The sequence below is a fragment of the Ornithodoros turicata genome, chromosome 5, assembly GCF_037126465.1.
Source record: "Ornithodoros turicata isolate Travis chromosome 5, ASM3712646v1, whole genome shotgun sequence".
Classification (NCBI taxonomy): domain Eukaryota; kingdom Metazoa; phylum Arthropoda; class Arachnida; order Ixodida; family Argasidae; genus Ornithodoros; species Ornithodoros turicata.
This window is the reverse complement of record NC_088205.1, coordinates 59,571,128-59,589,553: the sequence shown is the minus strand read 5'-3', so window position 1 is coordinate 59,589,553 and position 18,426 is coordinate 59,571,128. Positions and strand designations below refer to the sequence as shown.

The window sequence follows — 18,426 nt, the reverse complement described above, 5'->3', positions numbered from 1 at the left end:
GCATGTATTACCTTCGTAGAAACTGGAAGGAACACGACATACCCATGATTGTCACGTAAGACTTCACTACGGGTATAAAGAAGACACGGGCACTGGTTCGCGGACTTCATAAATGAAGTGTACAATCTGCATCTAGCCAGTGTCGATAAAATTCCCACAACCCGACGGGAAGTGTCTTCGTCAGGGACAGAGACATGCTAGTGATTGCCAAGTAGACCTCTACTGTCCATAGTTGGAGAATGCCCGCAATTAGCTCATAAGTGCTATCGCATTTCAATGACAACTTGCACAGTGATTTCTGCCGCAATTTTTTAGCACGCCGTTAACAAAACACTAGGGAATTAAAACACCTCCAGTTTGGTGCAATTTTGAAAGACCCGCAATGAGACAGTTTTTCTGTTGCCATATGTATGATTAGTTAGACAGCATGGGACAGTACATCCAAGCCTCTCGTGCGAGACCATCATTAAACCAATGCAAGTTTGTTGAGCAACCATGCATTTGTGATACTGCTTGGTGAAAGGCTTGACAGACTTACTTGCGTACAACTTACCTTAAACGCCCCTACCGCGCAAATGACGGACAACACAGCACCAATGATACAGAACACAACTTGAGACACGTCTAGCCCATCGAGAGCTGAAAGATAACATGCACGAAACATCAGAGAGAGATAGCAAAACATTTACGCCTGCCGTAATGTCCATGATGCGACAAGCTTGTGATCCGTCGCTCTTCTCCTATCTGGTGTCCTACACAACAGTGCACAACTCTGAATGGGTGTTGTTGATCTGACATGCTTTACTCTACAGACAGTTTTTTTTCGTTGTTGTTGTTGTTGTTGGGGGGGGGGGGCATAACGTCAAAAACGTGAAGGAGAAGGTCGCCTGCTTTTTGTTTCAACGCCATTCTAGTTGTACCTTTCGTAAGCTAGCAGAAGAACAAAAGTCATTAGTCGCACCCTTTCCATGGCTACCACATGTTTTGTCACAGTAGGTGGGAAATTGTGTGGGGTGATACCAGTGCATTCATATAAGGAATGTATAGCACGGGACCAACCGTCTCATTGTCCTCTTGGTGACACCGCGATAACATGATACATCCGTGCCTAAATATCACTATGGTGAACTAGAAGGACTCGGCGACTCGGCCTGTTCTATGCATGGGGAGCGCATGGTCCCTCTTTTGAAGACAAGCACGTGAGCTTCGCCAGCACTAGGATGCCTGAATACTATCCCCCTCTGCACAGAGGGAGCTAGTATTCTGGGCACCCTAGCCCAGTGCCGTGTATTAAAAAGGAGTCTGGTCATTAATGGGCCTGCATATACCTGAGGCTCCACCCACTTTTTGGGTATCTAGCACAGGTCGAAATACAGTTCCCTATTATTGCATGCCGTCCAGTACTTATACCTCACCCCATGGAGGAAGGAAACCCAAGGAGCGGCCCTTCCGACAGTTTTCTATCGGGACGGGCGTAGCCGGCCTCGCATTGCATTCTGGGATGCTCCTGTCTACCACGTGACCGCTCACGTGACCCTCCAGACAGCATGCCTCCAGCAAAGCAGACGACGCGAGCTGTAGTTGTGTCGCAGTTCAGATGGCAGTATTACGTTGAACGCGTGCTTGCACTTTATTTCTGTGTGTTCCAATGTTTACTGTGCCTGCAACGCAGGCAGGACGCAAACGCAGGCCTGCAGAACGCAAAAGGAGTACGCGGGACCGGAAACATTTTGTGTGGCAACGGTTACTACGTATGTACTTTTCTTGACTAAGTGGTAAAGAATGCCGTTTCATTAATCAGATTTGCACAACAACATAATATATGAAATGAATCTGCGGCAGAGTTTGTGTTTGAGTCCCAAATGGACAATTCAAGATGACACGAAGACACACTGGCAACTAAAGCAAGTTACCGTGTACTACGAACAAAACGCGTTCCCGTGGCAGAGCTGCTTTCAGTTCGAGAGCCGCAGTCGGGACAGGGACACATTACCATACGTCATTTCTACGACGCTGATCACATTTTCACAATAGATTACTTCCAAAAAGCAAAATCATACGGAGAGCAGCGCGAGAAACAAAGCTTTGCAAAACCGAAACTTTAGAGGGGATCACATGGTGGACAGGAAGCAATGGCGATTTTGACTGGAGCGACCACTAGAGGGTGGCTACGCTAGTCTGGAGGGAAGAGCCGCTCCTTGTGTTTCCTTCCTCCATGCCTCACCCATATTTAGTGGGTGCCACCATTTTGGAGAAACTCGATTGACTTCTATTGAATCGGATATCACTGGTGACAGACCAAAATGACGGATTTTGCGTCCACTTTTATGAACGCCATCTGCATGGAGAGAGGCATGTTGGGAAGGCTCAGAATCGCAGAAATGGTTGCTGGCAGAAGCGATTGGCCAGGAGAACAGTAGAACCTATTATTCGTAGCAGACGGCCGGCAGACGGCTGTGCTGTCTGGGGTTTTTCCTGGGTTTTCCTCGGACGCTTTCAGACATATGTCGGCACAGTTCCCTTAGAAGTCGGCCCAGGACGCACATGCCCCAGGGCGTCAGTCGTGACGTTGTCCACCTCCGTGAGGCCGACAACGGCGAGCCCTTTCACCACCACCACCACCACCATCACCACCATCGTAGCAGACGACTGCCAGTATGAACTTCTAAATCACGTAACGTAAGTAGACTGAATCGAAAACGCGTAAAGATGTATGTATAAATAAAATTCAATTATACAAAGCAAAATGTTACGCATCAGTAGCGTCTTTCTTGCTATTTTCTTGGATAGCAGTCTTACCTAGGCCTAACTGTAGCGACGAAACATGTCATTTTCGCGTAAATAATAATGGCGGAGGGAAAGTTGAAGCTACTTTTGCAAATGCGTACATGAGGATATATATTCACAGCATGAAAGTGGCAGCAAAATCCATAGTTTCGGTATGTTGCTAGGATTATCCGTTTCAATTCAAACCAGTCCAGTTTCCCAACATGGTGGTACCCGGTAAATAAGGACGAAATATAACTAAGGATAGCCTGTACTGTACCGAACGGTATTTCGAGTGGTGATTGGTCAGAGACCTTAAAAAGTGGGTAGAGCTTCAGACTCCCTTTTAATACACGGCACTGCTCGCGAGCAGAGCTGTTTATGGAGAGAGTTTGGAAATTAGGAGGAGCCTAACTTGAACCGCGTCATCCGACGTCACGACCTCATTCGCCCCGCTCTATTGTTGTCCAGACGCCATGTTGATGCAAAGCGTGTTTGACGATGCAAGGGGAAGACACGTGCGTATAGCGTCCTTCCAGAACCCTTCGCCCTTGAAACCTTTCAGTATGGTAACAAAGCCCCCATTCCACAGGCGCCTATTGGTCATAAGCCGGGATTACGTTGAGGGAGACAAAAGTTCTTGTCGACCAGCCGATGGACTGCATCAAAACGGCGGATTCCTTTTGGCTTATAAGCGGATTTCGCTTGGATTCAAGCTTTTTGGGCGGTGGTGAAGAGACTCCGACGTCAAAACAGGCTCCGCCCGCGAAGCGGCAAAAGATCAAAAGATGGCCAAACTCTCTCTATATACGGCTCTGCTGGCGAGGTACAGTTGGCGCCACCTATCGGCATGCACATCGGCGGCTACACGTAACGGCGGCCGATAAACACACCAGTCTTTCTAGTTCACCATAATATTACAAAGCAAAGAAACAAACTGGCAGCAATTCACGTAGTCCGAGTAGTTTATGTATTTATTTATTTTTATTTTTTTATTGAAGAAGGGCAGCTCACCACCTGCCTAATTGTTCCGACATTTCTAGTGAACCAAACAAGAAGTTTCGCCATGGAATGCTCCCCGAAGACCAGTTTCCAATTCTAACAGGCTTCCATGCCCAGCCTTACTTACAGTGGGGCAGTGTGAAGATAGTTTTTTGGTATAACTAGCACTTACTGCCAAAATAGATGTCTCCAGTTTTTGCGAGGGTAGTGCACCACCCGATGGTGAACGAGATCTGAAAACAAAACAAAAATATTTCAAAGAAGCAGAGCACTAAGCAGAATTAGTTTTTTTACATATGTATAGCCGTGCTACCTGTGGAAAGTGTTATGTTCATCTACGTACTGGATACTGACTTCAATGAGTTGCAGTCATGGGGATACCTAAAGTCCCAGGTACTCTAGTACTTTAAGTGCATTTTGAAGTACATCTTGTACTTTACTTAAGGTTCATTATCGCTTTTCCTCAACATCAAGCGCGCATATGATACCGACACGCACATTTGTGTGCTGCACGCCTTGCGCTCGTTTGGGGTATCCGGTAGGCTCTTCATCTGGCTTCAAGACTTCCTTACGGACCGAACTGTCGCTGTCCGTACGTCCCAAGGCCAAAGCCCTCAGCATCCTGTTCCACAAGGAGTCCCCCAAGGAAGCATTCTCAGCCCGACACTCTTTAACGTGGTGATGGCCGGCCTACAATCAGTAATTCCTCGTAAAGTGTCGTTTTTCGTGTATGCAGATGGCGTCGCCCATTGGACAGTATGAAAATCACGCCCAGCCATACAACGCCGCCTGCAGCTCGCTTTAAATAATATCCATACGTACCTCACGCACCTTGGGATGGACCTTTCACCCGAAAAGTGTGTCGAGCTCCCTTTCATGCGCAAAGCTATGGCCAATTTCCCTCTTTGGCTTGGTACAAAGAAGCTTGAGCCGGTACACTACCACCGCTTCCTTGGCGTGGTAATCGACTCGGACTTGCGCTGGGCTCGGCACATTAAATATCTTGAAACAAAAGTGCAGCGATGGCTCCCCGCAATTCAACATCTTTCTGGCTCAGGATGGGGCTGTGATCAGCGTTCCATGCTCGCGGTTCACGCGGCATTGGTGAGGGCGACTGTGCTTTACAGCCTTCCTATTCTGCACAGGATATCAACAATTTCATTAAATACACTTCGGTCCCTGTTTGCTCGAAGCCTTCGTCGATGCTTCGGAATTCCAAGAATGACTGAAACACGGCAAGTACTGGCTGAAGCTGGTGAGCTCCCGATTGAGGTTCTCCGTGAACGTGAAACGGCTCGGCACTTCCTCCGTTTGCGTGCTCACATTACCCGCTACCCGCTCCTCAGGAAAATTCGATATCGCCCTGAAAGCGACTTCTATCGAGTAGCGCAGAGGACATGCCAGACTATCACTGGCTTCATAACTAAGGACACTATAGCGCCGGAAGCCCCCTGGTCTCTACCGGTACCGCCCACTTTTGTACGCCTTCCAAACCTTCTGGAAAGAAGAGATCAGGTCCCCCCTCAAGTCCTCCGAGCCCATTTTCATGCTTTGGTAGACGAGAAGTTTTCTACGTTTACGGCGGCATATACCGATGGCGCATCCCAAAACAATAAGTCCGCCTCAGCATTCGTCATACCATCCGAAGGCGTAGTGCACGGAAGACGCCTTTCACATCCAACCTCCTCCACAGCTGCGGAACTCTATGCCACCCTTTTCTTTCTACAACACATCGCTGATTTTACACCGCGGGAATGGGCAGTCTTCACAGACTCCAAATCTGCACTTCAAGCAATTGAAAATTCCTGCATACGAGGCCCATCCGCACCCCTCGTCACAGATGTGGTAATGGCTTACCAGCAGGGTTCTACGCAGCAGGGCACAGGCTAGTTCTCCAGTGGGTTCCAGCCCATTGTGGTGTCGTGGGGAACGAGCAGGCCGACAGCGCCGCAGAAGCAGCACTCTCGTATCGGAAACGGACCAGTATTGTTCTGCTGAGAGAGACCGCCGTTCAATTCTGCGACGCCTAGTGACACCCCTGGCTTCCCGCCAATGGACAACCGACATACTTCCCCCCTCTATGTTGAGCAGAGTTGATCCAACGCTCGCTTTCCGCATGCCACGAAACACCTCTCGTCAAGATGCTGCATTAATCCACCGAATGCGCCTCGATGTGGCCTTTACAGCTCAGCGGCGTTACCGCTTGAGGCAAGTTGACTCTCCCACCTGCTGCCACTGTAGTGTTCTTGAGGATCTGGAGCATATTCTTCTTCATTGCCCCCACTACCAACCTTCCCGAACCACACTCTCCGAGTCTCTTCGTCAGCTGGAGTCTCGCCCCTTCTCCCTATCGAAATTGCTTGGTCCCTGGCCTAATCCAGCCCAGCAACGCTCTGTGCTTAAACATCTTCTGGCATTTCTGGACACCATCGGACTTCGATCGTTATTATGAAGGGGCTCGTTATTTTATTCCCCACATTCCCACCAGCAATGGGGTAGAGTATCGCCTGTGGCGATGAACCTCACCACTCTCCAAAGCCAAAAATAAAGTTGTTGTTGCAACCATAGATGTATACCTCCGCGAGCCGAGGATGTAGCCCGTGCATTGACTGCGGCGCATAATCGGGGATACCTTTTTCGGCTGTAGTTCGAGTCACACAGGCTCCGCCTCATGGCGTGCGTCATATGTCATGTGAGGAGGGAAAGAGAGAGCAAGGGATTGGGCGGGAATGGCAGGAAGCCCAAAGACTGGGAGGTCAGATTGATATGTGCCCGGCGGCAGAACTGTTTGCAAGTAGGGAAACTGCGATTTTTTGGGGAGTTCTAACTTACAGATATTAAGAGCTGTTATATGTACGCACTACGCAGCCCGTCAGACTGAGAACAGGATAAACATTCCGTTAAATGTTCCGTTGAAACCAGTCAGCACTTCCAGTCTTCCAACACGTCATGAAATATTATTTACGCCGTCGCCTGTGTACCGGTGTCCGACGCGTACTACCCCCCATTACGGCTTCTCGAATTCATTATTGTGTATTAGATGCACGGCGATTTTCACATTTATTTTACTTCACAAAATAGTATTCATTATCATAGCTATGTGGTACTTTTGTGAAGCTGAATATGTTGAATAGTTATGAAGATACGTGTCGTCAAACTTCATAGGAAGCGCTATATGGTCGAAATGCCCACATCTGAATGATGGTTAATTAAAAAATAGCAACGAATAGAACTGTACCGAAGAAACGTCACCGTGACGTTATCATGACGTTAGTAGACACAACGAAACCGAAACGGCGCGGACGGAGGACATAGCCGTTTCACTAAGTCACAACCTTCACACACAACAGTCACACCAGCGGCATGGCCGAGTGGGCTAAGGCGTCCGCTCGTTGGTGGTAACCAAGGTCGTGCTGTAGACTGGGAGGTGGTGGGTTCGAATCCTACCGCCGGCTGTGCTGTCTGAGGTTTTCCCTGGGTTTCCCGAAGACTTTCCAGACTGAATGTCGGCACAGTTCCCCCTGAAGTCGGCCCAGGACGCACACTAATCCCCCTGTCCCCCACTCCTTCCTGTTGTCCTCTCTCCGTCTGTCCACATCTGTACGCCGCTCATAGCCACAGTTGCTTCGCGGTGCTAACACGCAATGAAAAAAAAATCCTTGTATTTGAAATCTTGTATCTGGTCTCACCCCTATGTAATGTCTTAATATACAGGGTGCTTCACCTAAAGTGATAAAAAAATTCTAACTGGCGACGTACTCGCCGGAGGATTGTGGGACTTTCGGAAATTACCTTCTGAAAACGTTTGCCACCACTGACGAAAGCTTTGGACTATTTCTAGTTACGTGATTTTTTTTTCAATTGAATTTTGAAAATTGCGAAGCGAACCTCACTCTTTTTACATAAATATGAAGTCTTCCACGGATAACCGCAGACCCAACAAAAACTATGCACAGTATCACAACAGAAATAGTCGAAAAATCTGTAACAATTACGCTTTAGCCCCGTCTGCTTAATTTTCGCAAAGAAGCGCGAGCGAAATGCGCGTCAACAGAAGGAAGTTTCTCTGCCTTCATTTGTTTTGCCTTCTTGGTGACAAGACAGTTGTTTTATTTTCCTTGCGGTAAGACGGTTGTCACCAGCATCAAGGTCAAAGCTGGGAAATAAATGTAAAACAAGAGGCGGGAACACTTCCTCCTCTCCACGCACCTTCCGGGTGCCCTTCCTTGCCACAAGCAAGCAGCCGGGGCTAAAGCCGAATTTTTACTAATTTTTTCGACTATTTCTGTTGCGATACTGTGCATAGTTTTTGTTGGGTCTGTGGTTATCCGTGGATGACTTCATACTTCTGTGAAACAAAAGTGAGGTTCGCGTGGCAATTTTCGAAGTTCAATTGAAAAAAAAAATGGCCATCAATTAAAAATTGTCCAAAATGGCGGCAAAAGTTTCCAGAAGGTAATTGCCTAAAGTCCCACAATCCTCCCGCGAGAACGTCGCTAGTTACAATTTTTTATCACTTTATGTGAAGCACCCTGTATAGGCCCTTAAAAATAAAAATGAATTTAAAATAAAAAAATGAAAACTACTTTTAGTGACAATATGATTCCTAGGGAGCCTAGACGTTGATATATGCTTGAAGGGTAAAAAATTCAAGGACAGTTACGACTCCTGTAACGCGAATTCCAGCGTCAGCTAGCTGTGTGTGTTTGAGTGAGGACGCATTAAAGTTTGTGTTTATTTCAGTGTGATGACTACTGCTTTGTGGTCGTTGAAATGGCTGGTGAGATGCCTTGAACGAAGTGGCTGTTTTCAATGACCAAGTCTATGCACGATCCGTGTCTGGCGGTGGGTTGGCGGACGTCCGTGCGTAGCGTCAGGTCTAGTTGATGGGACATGTTTTCTGGGAATGCTGTGTTCGTGCCCGCTGAAACGTCCACGTTGAAGCCCCCGACGAGGAGGGGCTTGTTAGTGCGGCAAGGTGTCATTGTGTAGATTATATAGTCGCGCATCCGGCCCGTTGTGGTGCGAGGCCAGAAGTAACACACGGCTATCACGAGTCCACTGGGTATCTATCTCTCTGATGTCATCTTCACAGACAGGCACTCCGAGTGGTGCTGTAGCGGTCAGTGTGCACTGAAGGAAGATGCACACGAGTTTGACGAGGAAAGCTGCGCGCTGTGGCGTGATGACCTCCTCTCCACGCACGCTCATGCAGTCCCCCCCCCTTTTTTTTTCACGTTCCTTTTGCGTCGCATCTTTCGCCGTTTTGTGCGGAGCACGCTGGTGACGGAACTAGCAATAGGTCTGCACATAACAGCTACCGCTGTAAAATCGGAGTAAAATCCCTCAGCAATGAACTGCCCATGCCTTGTGTGCATCTTCTGAAATATATATGATTTCACAAACAAATGCACGGTCTCCTCAGTGGTGTTGCCGCTGGGAGGGGTCATTTTCAAAGGATCAGTGTCAGAATGGGAATACCTCCAAAACGTATTTTATCGAAAGGCGGACAACTTCTGCTTATTTGCTTGAAACCCAGTGTACGAATGTTACATTGAGACGTGCTGTAAATAATCACGCCTGTCTCGCCGGCCACCAGGTGCTATGGTTAGGACACCGAGCAGAATCAAGTGTACCTTTAAAAACTTGAAGCGGTTACAACCGTTAACAGCTACAGATTCTCAGAAATGGAGGTTATATGGTGTCCTCAAACGCAGGAGTTGGTGAGAAGCAATTCCAGCACGAGTTTTGCAGGTTTGCCTGGAGGGAATAACAGAGTGCCTTGTCCAGAATCGCAAGCACCCCAGGGTGGGTCTCGTTGTGGGCTGGGATATCATCCTTAGATCAGTTAGATCAAAGCTCCAACAGCTGCATGTGCCATTGCCGACATGTGTCAAAATCAGAAACAAAGGTCCCCTTTGGGAGATGCACAGGTTGGAGAGGGTGTCCCCAAACATCTGGGGAGTGTCCGGGGTAGTGGGTAGAAGGTGGTTCCCCACACTGGCGCGTCGCACTTGCTGGTGTTCACCAAGAGAATCGTCGTAGTGGGGACAACACGGTTAAGACAGATACAACACTTGCCGATATTTCGGACGCTTTTGCAACATTCCAGGTCCGCGTTCACCTGCTTATTCCTAATGTGTGTTGCCCCCATGCATACTCTCTTCGAGAACATGCAGCGTCCGTCGGTTTCGGTGAGACACGATAAGTATATGTATATACGAAGTCTTATACACATGCGCAAATTACAACCGGCGCTCGATTATTTTACGGCGACAGCCTTGTTTGTCAAGGACGGCGATAGGCTGCGTCGTTGACAGAAGTTACGTCCTTGCCAAAAAACGGCAGCCGTACGGGGTGGTGTGGGGTACAAGGTACAAGTGTCGCCAGTTTATGTGGCTGCCACGAAGAGTACGCACAGCGTCTGCAGATGGGGAGTGGAGGACTCGGCAACCCGCTGTAGAATGCAAACGGTATAGCACACTGAGGGGACAAAGAATCAGACGCGCATTGATTGCACGACGACAACATGACCCGCAGCAGTGAGGAACTGTCCCTGACGTGTGCATCTAAAACGAGAGCGCGTCCGTCGGAGTTTGCACTGGGCAGTGGTGGGCAGTATCGCAGATCCATGTATCTTCGATACAATCTTTCGATACATTTTGTGTATCGGTATTAGGTATCGCGTGCCAAAAATGAGAGTATCGGAGTATCGGTATCGAAAATACATTTTTAGTGTATCCTGTATTTTAACGATACTCGATACTAAAAAAAGACGCAAACATTGAGGCTGTTGTGAGACTTAGGGTCGGCGGCGCTCGCTCAGGCGGTAGTACAAGCCAGGCCGCAGCGGCGTAGACATGTCGACCATAAATTCGTTCGAAGCTTACGTCCGCGCGCGCGCTCCACCGTCAAGGTCGCCCGCGGAGGAGGCCCTGGGACGCGCTCGTGGGCGCGCGCGGCTTCTAGTTGGTTCCAGAAGAATCTCTTCCGTCTCTTTCTACGGCGGGCGCGCCGAAAACGCCTTACACAGGACCAACCTCACGGCTTCTGGAACTGCGCTGCCCGATGTCCCCCATCCTCAGTGCGCAAGAGCACGTCCACTTGACTTGAAGTGTAGATTCCGCGTCTGCCATGCGGAACGAATAACCGCCGGCTTAGCTTGAGCACTGTAACCCGTTCTACAGCTCACAATTCACAACGGCCAACTAAGAAAATCAAGTCAGAGGCAAAGTCAGAGGCTACTGGGTAAGTACTGCAGTACCAAACGATAAAAGCAGCAGAAAAAAAGTTTCGGGTTTATTCGTATGTATAGTCAAGTGCCCAGTTTTCTTCCTATAAAACTGTTAAGTTTGCCAGTAAGATGCACCATGCGAAGTAATTTACACCACAGAGTCATAATTATCACAGAAATTGAATTTAAAATACGCCGCAAAAAGAAACCGTGCGCAACGGTGGTGAAGAGCAGTACCAGCCTGTGATCTGCCTGGAACCTCGCGCTGACGCTATAAGGAGAACGCTCGCTGATTGGCCTAGAGAAATGTTGTCTGCTACTCCGCTGTCGTCTGCTACTCGGCCGTTCGGGGTTCTGATAAAGCCTTTCTCCTTGCTCGGTAATGCTTGGGCCGCTCTTTCTATCCCCAATTCTCCGGGAAAACTGGCAAAACAGGTTTACGGCGGCAAAGGGACAATGCGCTGACCCCCACTGACCGGCAAACCAGAACGAGTCTCCTTATGCCGTCATCGGTGACGTGCCATCATACCTCCTCATCCTCGTTATAGCTTGAGTGGCGAGTTAAGGGTGAAGGCGCGGAGCTATGTTTATGTGAGTTTTTTTCCGGGAAACAAATTGCACACATCAAAACCTTTCGCGCTATTCGGTATAATGACACACACACTTTCATCAGATGTCTTAATCTGAAATTTTTTTGGAAGACCCTCTGTACTCCTTTAAAGAATTGTTTTTTGCTAGGCTGCTTATTGATGCGGTCGTTTCAACGTACCCATGGCTTCAGTCTAAAGGACTTGCTGCTTAGACAGTGCAGCTTCATTAAATCCGTGCGGTCGGATACGTTCAAGCCCTGTCAGAAAAAGTGCGCTATAAAAATACACTAAAGGCTCTAGAAATAACGAATAAATGTTTTTACTTCCCTAATCATATTACCAGCTTTATTATATTGTTATTTCAGTGATGTAAACTTCGCGAATCATAACACCAGCTTTATTATATTGTGATTTCAGTAATATAAACTTCGCTAATCATAACACCAGCTGTATTATATTCGGGATTTCAGTTATGTATCGAAGTATCGACGATACAGTACCGAGTATCTGTATCGAAAATCAATTTCGGTTCTCTATCTTGTATCGGTATCGGAAATACAATTTTTGAGGGTATCGAGTATCGGCATCGAAGATACTTTTCTTATGTATCTTGCCCAGCCCTGGCACTGGGCGACGTAGACTTTGCAAAGAAGTTTTTGAAGAACGAGTTTGGATGTATTTGTGACGTTTGCGATATAGGCTGTGGTTTCGCACCGACGTGGCGCCCGCACGCGCGCAACACCGCCAACTGTTCGCCAGGGAGCTCACGGCAGAATGTGCTGAAATCTTTAAGAACGAAAAAAAATATATATATAAGGAAACTTGTCCATATGTGCGTGCTCAGTACAACCATGAGCTTCATCTCGCCCTAACTGCGCATACACGATACAGCTGTGGCCGTTACTTCTGCGCACGGGGGCTGCGAAAAGGCCTGAATTTTTTTGTGTTTTGTTTTCATTTTTCTTGTTGTTGTTGTTTCTTTTCTTCTTTTCTGTCGCTGTCTCTACTGCGCCGTCGGACGGCGCGCTAAGACTCCCGATGTTCCCGCGCCGTCGGACAGCTCAGCAGCCATTGGATCTTGATAATTCAACTGTGTCTCTTTTCGTCATAATTCAACAGTGTAATGAAATACATATCACTATACTAACCTAAGACATTCATCATAAGCGATGTTGGTTTAGTATTAGGTTAGATTAGTGCGGCTGTGGCAGGTGGCCTCCCCCGACTTCATTATCGAAACGGATTTGGCGGCTATCACAGCCGCACTAACCTAACGCAACCTAACTTATCACAAAACTAACCTAAGACGCCATCAACTTGGTTAGCTTACTGATAGGTTAGGTCAGCGCCTATGTGGCAACTCGCCACGCCACCCCAATCCGTTTCGACAGCGAGGTGAAGCCGACTTGCGGAATTGACAACGTTGACCAAAAAAAAAAAAAAAATGCCAATACAGTCCCCCGTAGTAGACAAAATCAATTAATTTCTTGTGTTTGCTTCACATTGTATGTCGTTACACCGAGGCGGCTATAGCTTGTAGTGACTGATACCCGGAGCATAGACGCGTTTTCGACACGAACGGCACTGTCCAACGGCGCGGGAATATTGGAAGCTTTGCGCGCCGTCCGACGGCACGGTTGCAGCAGACACAACGGTTTTTTTTTCTTCTTTTTTCTTTTTTATCGGTACTTGTTTTTCCGTATTCCTTATTGTGCAGCCAGCATGCAGACACACGTTACGTGCCGCTCTCCTGTATCACAAACGTATTTCCCAACTTTCTAGAAACAGCTTAAAAATAGAAACGCCACTCACTGCTGCCAAAATGCTCAGTATTTTGGTTCCCGTCTCTACTGTACAGCAACTGCAACAACATGTAGTCATGTACTTCATTTCTGCACTGGCTGTTCCTTCGGATATTCAGACAGCGCAGTAGCAAGTCGCAACTGTCGAGGCAAGTGAGCCGGAAACCCTGCCCTACCCTGTCTGTCGTTCTGACAGACGCACGTGCTGCAATCCTCCTCAAACAAACATCCGCAAAATACGTGGAAACGCCTTCCTGGCCTCCTTTAGCTGTAACCTTGGCAAGCCGAACGGGTTCATGTGCGAGGAGGATTGCAAGAGGAGAATCGTGGATGAGATGGATGAGATACTCCGTTCGCCCGCCGCTATTAATAGATGGCGCTGACATCAAAAAGCATGTGATCTGCCTCCCTCCCCTCTCCACTCTGCTTTCTCTTTCCCGTTGTTATGCTGTTGTATGTTCTGCGCTCGCCACTGACCAGCTCCGGTGGCGCAGCGGTAACGCGTGCGCTTGGAGACTGGGAGGTCCGCGGTTCGAATCCGCGGGCCGGCTGTGCCCTCTGGGGTTTTTCCTGGGTTTCCCTCAGATGTGTAATAGGCGTATGCCGGCACAGTTCCCCTGAAGTCGGCCCATGGACGCAGCTATCCTACCTCCGAGCGGATTCCGCTCGGTCTTCCACTTCACCCTTTCCTCTCCACCACCTTTCCCTTCCCGAGAAACATGCCGCCTAATCAGGCAGGCAGACCTCTCAGGTTCCTCCCAACGACACTCCTCCTCCTCCCGCGCTCGCGACTGGTCAAATTCCACGGTATTCAGATGCGCAAACAAAAGGGTGAGAAATATGCGCAAACAAAATGGTGAGAAATACCATGACCCCTGAGAAACAATCTCAACTGCTCATAACACCAGTTACGAGTACGATACCAGTACCAGTACGATAAACTGATGTTCTGAGGCTGGAACAACATAGAAGGGACAGATACAAACAAAGCCTCAAATTGCCTAGTTACGACATTACCAGTTACGACATTAGGATGTGCACAAGCTATAAAAAAAAAAATGCTTACTAGGAAACGCCTCCAAGAATAGGACAACTGTGCCGGCGTCGAATTTACTGATATTTATACATATGTGCACTAGTTGGAAGGAACGGACGTATACAGATGTAGATACAAAAGCAACAACGGTGAAACCTGAAGAAGTGCAGCCTACTGCACGAAAGTCTTGTTTTTAATGTATATAGTAAACAGCTGATGCTCTTAACCGTCTTTGTTAAGATTTAAATACATTTACACATCTATAAATGAGAAGCATTCGCTACACATGGTGAATGCGTTATATGTTATTACTGAAATTTAGAAAGAAAGTCTACCATACTACACAGAACACACATTTACACACCTACAAATGAAAAGGAAAAAAAAGTTACTGTACTCTTTGGCGCACTTCGAAACGCGTATGAAATGCGACAGCATTGCGACAGACAAAAGACGGCGACCCTTTCGGATGCGAAAAAAGCACACTTTCCGGATATTTAGCTGAGCCGCAGCACTTTACGGAAACGATACGATAAATTAATTGCCATATCAAAGATCAACGTGATGTCATGACATCAAGGTGGTGGTGGTGGTGGTGATTGGTGTCATGACATCAAGCAATTGCAGTCGCCTAAGCAATCGCCAATCACAAAGTAAGCAATCGCCTAACTCCTTTGAAGTGGCTGCAGCCATGGCTGCTTACCATGTTTTCCGCAGCGTTATCATTAAAGGTACTGTAAAGCAATAGACAAGCATAATATGCCGGTGATGTGACTAGAGACGTTGTTGCGTCTAAATACCATATGCGGAACCATACGACCGACAAAGCGCGATAAATATTTTTAATTTGCCATGAAAAATGCGGCGTAGTAGGGAGCCTCCATGTGCGTCCCCTCTTCAGGGAGGCGACAACTCCGTCGTCTGCTACGAGCGCCGGCATCTTGACTCCCATAGGGAGCCTCCATGTGCGTCCCCTTTTCAGGGAGGCGACAACTCCGTCGTCTGCTACGAGCGCCGGCATTTTGACTCCCACATCGCATTAGGCGTCAGCGGCGGGGTTGCGTTTTTCTCGATTTTTCGCGACAGGAAGGGGGTAAAAGCAGAATGAAGGATACTAGCGTAGCAAAACTGTCATATATGCTAGTAGAGCTGGTCATGGGTTGTAAAATATGTTGCTAATGCTTTGTAACGTTTGTTTAAACTCGCGGACACGCGGTCGCGTCTCGACCAGCGAATTACAATAGTAAACATGGGAATGTGCATAGACAACAGAAACATGTTAATTGCAAGCAGATTTTATTATAACACCTCATTCAAGTGCAACGCCAGCTGCCGTTGTGCTTGAAAACGACGTTGTTTTACCGACATGCTCCTGTCGCAACTGCACCCTTAATCGCAGTTGTACAAATTTGCCCACGATTAGATGACATAGTTCTTCTTTGTGTTGGTTACAAGTCGGAAGATTATTGTCCACTTTATTATGAATAAAAGACGAATGCCTCTTCACACTTGTACGAAGAAACGTGTAGCACCACGCTGCCCGAAATATACCGAAGATTCATTGCACCACGTACGTGTTCACGAAGCTCAATGAGCTTGTTGTGGCTTTGCGGAGATTTAACGCAATTTAGTTTACTTTAACGTAAATGACCACTGAGCTACCAGAATACACGGTACACACTGCACGCTGCAAAGGTGCTGGCTTACCTCGCACACGCACCAGCTCCTTGTTGGTTCCCATTCTGCTCTCTTTACTTGCGCAAGCGAAACATCTTTCCGCTTTTTTAGATGCTGGGAAGCGATACAAACGCGCACCTTTCCGAGAGTGATTGGCACACTTTGGCACACAGCACCCTCGCATTTCGCTGCACGATGTATCATGCGAGTTATGCGCTCTGCAGATCTCCACGCACGCTTGCCTTCGTCTACCAACGAATGTATTTGCTCAATCAAGTACACTCTAAGAAAAAAAGAAGTAAAACGGGGAGTAATGCAGCTTCTGCTCCCCTAGTCGGCAATTACTCCCCATTTTAGTCTCCTAACCCGACATTTAGTCTCGACATTTACTCCCCAGGACTGCAAATTGTCACTAAACTTCGCGAATGGTCTCCTGAATGCAACAGTCTACGTAAATATGTGCCCTTGGTCAATTTTAACGACATAAGGCTGTATAACTCAGACAACGTAGCAATTTTCCAGCCACACAGTGTAAGAAACAGTTAGCGCATCTTTCTTCGCAAATTGTGCCCTATTTATATGGCGCAAGATCTTGTATCACTCATTATATCACAGTTGACGGTTTGCTTCAAAGTATTTTCATGCATGCACACGAATTATGTACCTGGGACTCTTACAACAGCGCGTGAAATGCAGTCTCCCTCTGTGACATTCATTTACTCCCGCGCATTTACTCCCGAAATTGACTATTTTTTTGTGGCAATGCATTTAATCCCCAAAAACGAACGCTGGTTCGCGACCTAGCTCTTTAGGCGACAGATCAATGACCCCATGCCAACCATACGGAGATGAACTGAGCCCTAGCAGTGGTTCATAAAAATAGAGAAAAGAAAAAAGGAGCTCTTTCATGTGTAAATTCCGACGTAAAAGAACTGTGACCCGAACGTGGTACACGCAGAAAAAAATCTCTGGAACCCTGGTATTACCCGAGAAAATGACTCGTGGAACGACCGATTTCAGCTGTCATAGAGGAAGCTCTGACACGCTTGTTGCTCGCTGGATTTAAAATTCCGGAGGGATGAGCTGGGATATTTGTTCCCAAAACGTACAATTACGCTAAGACACCGAAGAAATGCAATCACTTGCGTGTACATGTGCTGGATGGCCGCTCGAACGCGCAAAATGCACAGCCGGCAATGGGCAGCGTGTAGCAAGTTGGGAGTCAAAATGCGCGCTCCGCGTAAGGGCGAGGCAGAAAGGCGGCGTTGGCACGGTTAAAGGGACTCTGACCAGAAGTTGTGGGAGCTCTTTCGTACTTGCACTCGATAAAGCACCCAACAAGGACTCTCCATGCGAAAATCCACGCATTAAAACCCCACAGTTTCTATAAACTCGAATTTTAAACATTCGACTTCATCCGAGTGCAGCACGCCTAGCGTTAAACCGAGAAAACATACGTTTATATAGAATATCTACCCCGGCCCACCATCAAAATGACGTCAACATGGGGGCCACTGGCAACACCCACAATTGGCTCAAACGCGTCACGTGGCCACGCAATACCCAGTCAATTCCCTTTATGAAATGGCATTTATATGTTAATATGTTTTTGTTGCAGAGTCTCAAAAAGAAAAAAATATACCCTGCATTTAACACATGCAGTAGGTTCTACGATTGCCTTTTCAATCTGCGTTCTGTTGTCTTGCGTTCCATATGGTTCCGTATCCGGTCAGCTGTAATGGCTGTCATATGACGAGCTTGCGAACTTGTGTGATTCCCGGCTCATCCTGCCTTTTTCGGGTCATTGGGTTGGTGTTGGAGTTGTTCGCCATATTCGGAACGTTTCACCTATCATTGCGGCGTACTGTTCTTGATCTGCTGCGAAGCAACGAACCGCAACGGCAGTCACTAGCCTCAGCGAAATTCAGTCTGCTGCATATCAAAGGAGCATCGGGACCTGATGATGTACTGCAAATGCTGAAGTTGAATTCTTTGAACCTTCATCTAAAGAAACCAAGTGTGCTCTCGTGTGGTTCTGACGGAAAAGCAGTTTCAACAAGGTTAGCACATATATTTTTCAGTTGTAAGTCTACGCACTCAAAACCACGCAAGTGCATCCGATCATTCTCGTAGCTGTTCTGTAACACGTATGCTTTCTTACGTATCCCACAGAACCCTCCGCTTCATGAACCCAGTTATACTTTATGTGACCCTTCTGATGGCTCCTTACTAGGCTGTGCCGCTCTGAAGCATTGAGATGACGAAGCATCGTGGTGGCTGCACCTCTGCTTAGAGGTGCAGCCGATTAGAAAAGGGTAT

At 47.6% G+C, this 18,426-nt stretch overlaps 1 protein-coding gene across 1 annotated transcript in view; it reads right to left on the bottom strand.

Moving 5' to 3' along the window:
- LOC135394529 (uncharacterized) overlaps window positions 1-13,678 on the bottom strand; it is a 46,079-nt gene extending 32,401 nt beyond the window's left edge. Inside the window, exons 1-3 of the mRNA XM_064625309.1 lie at window positions 13,405-13,678; window positions 3,941-4,001; window positions 554-639 (exon numbers count right to left, since the gene is read on the bottom strand). Coding sequence (XP_064481379.1) covers window positions 554-639; window positions 3,941-4,001; window positions 13,405-13,482 — 225 coding nt within the window. The 5' untranslated portion in view covers window positions 13,483-13,678. The remainder of the gene's footprint in view (window positions 1-553; window positions 640-3,940; window positions 4,002-13,404) is intronic.
- Between the last annotated feature and the right edge of the window lie 4,748 nt (window positions 13,679-18,426).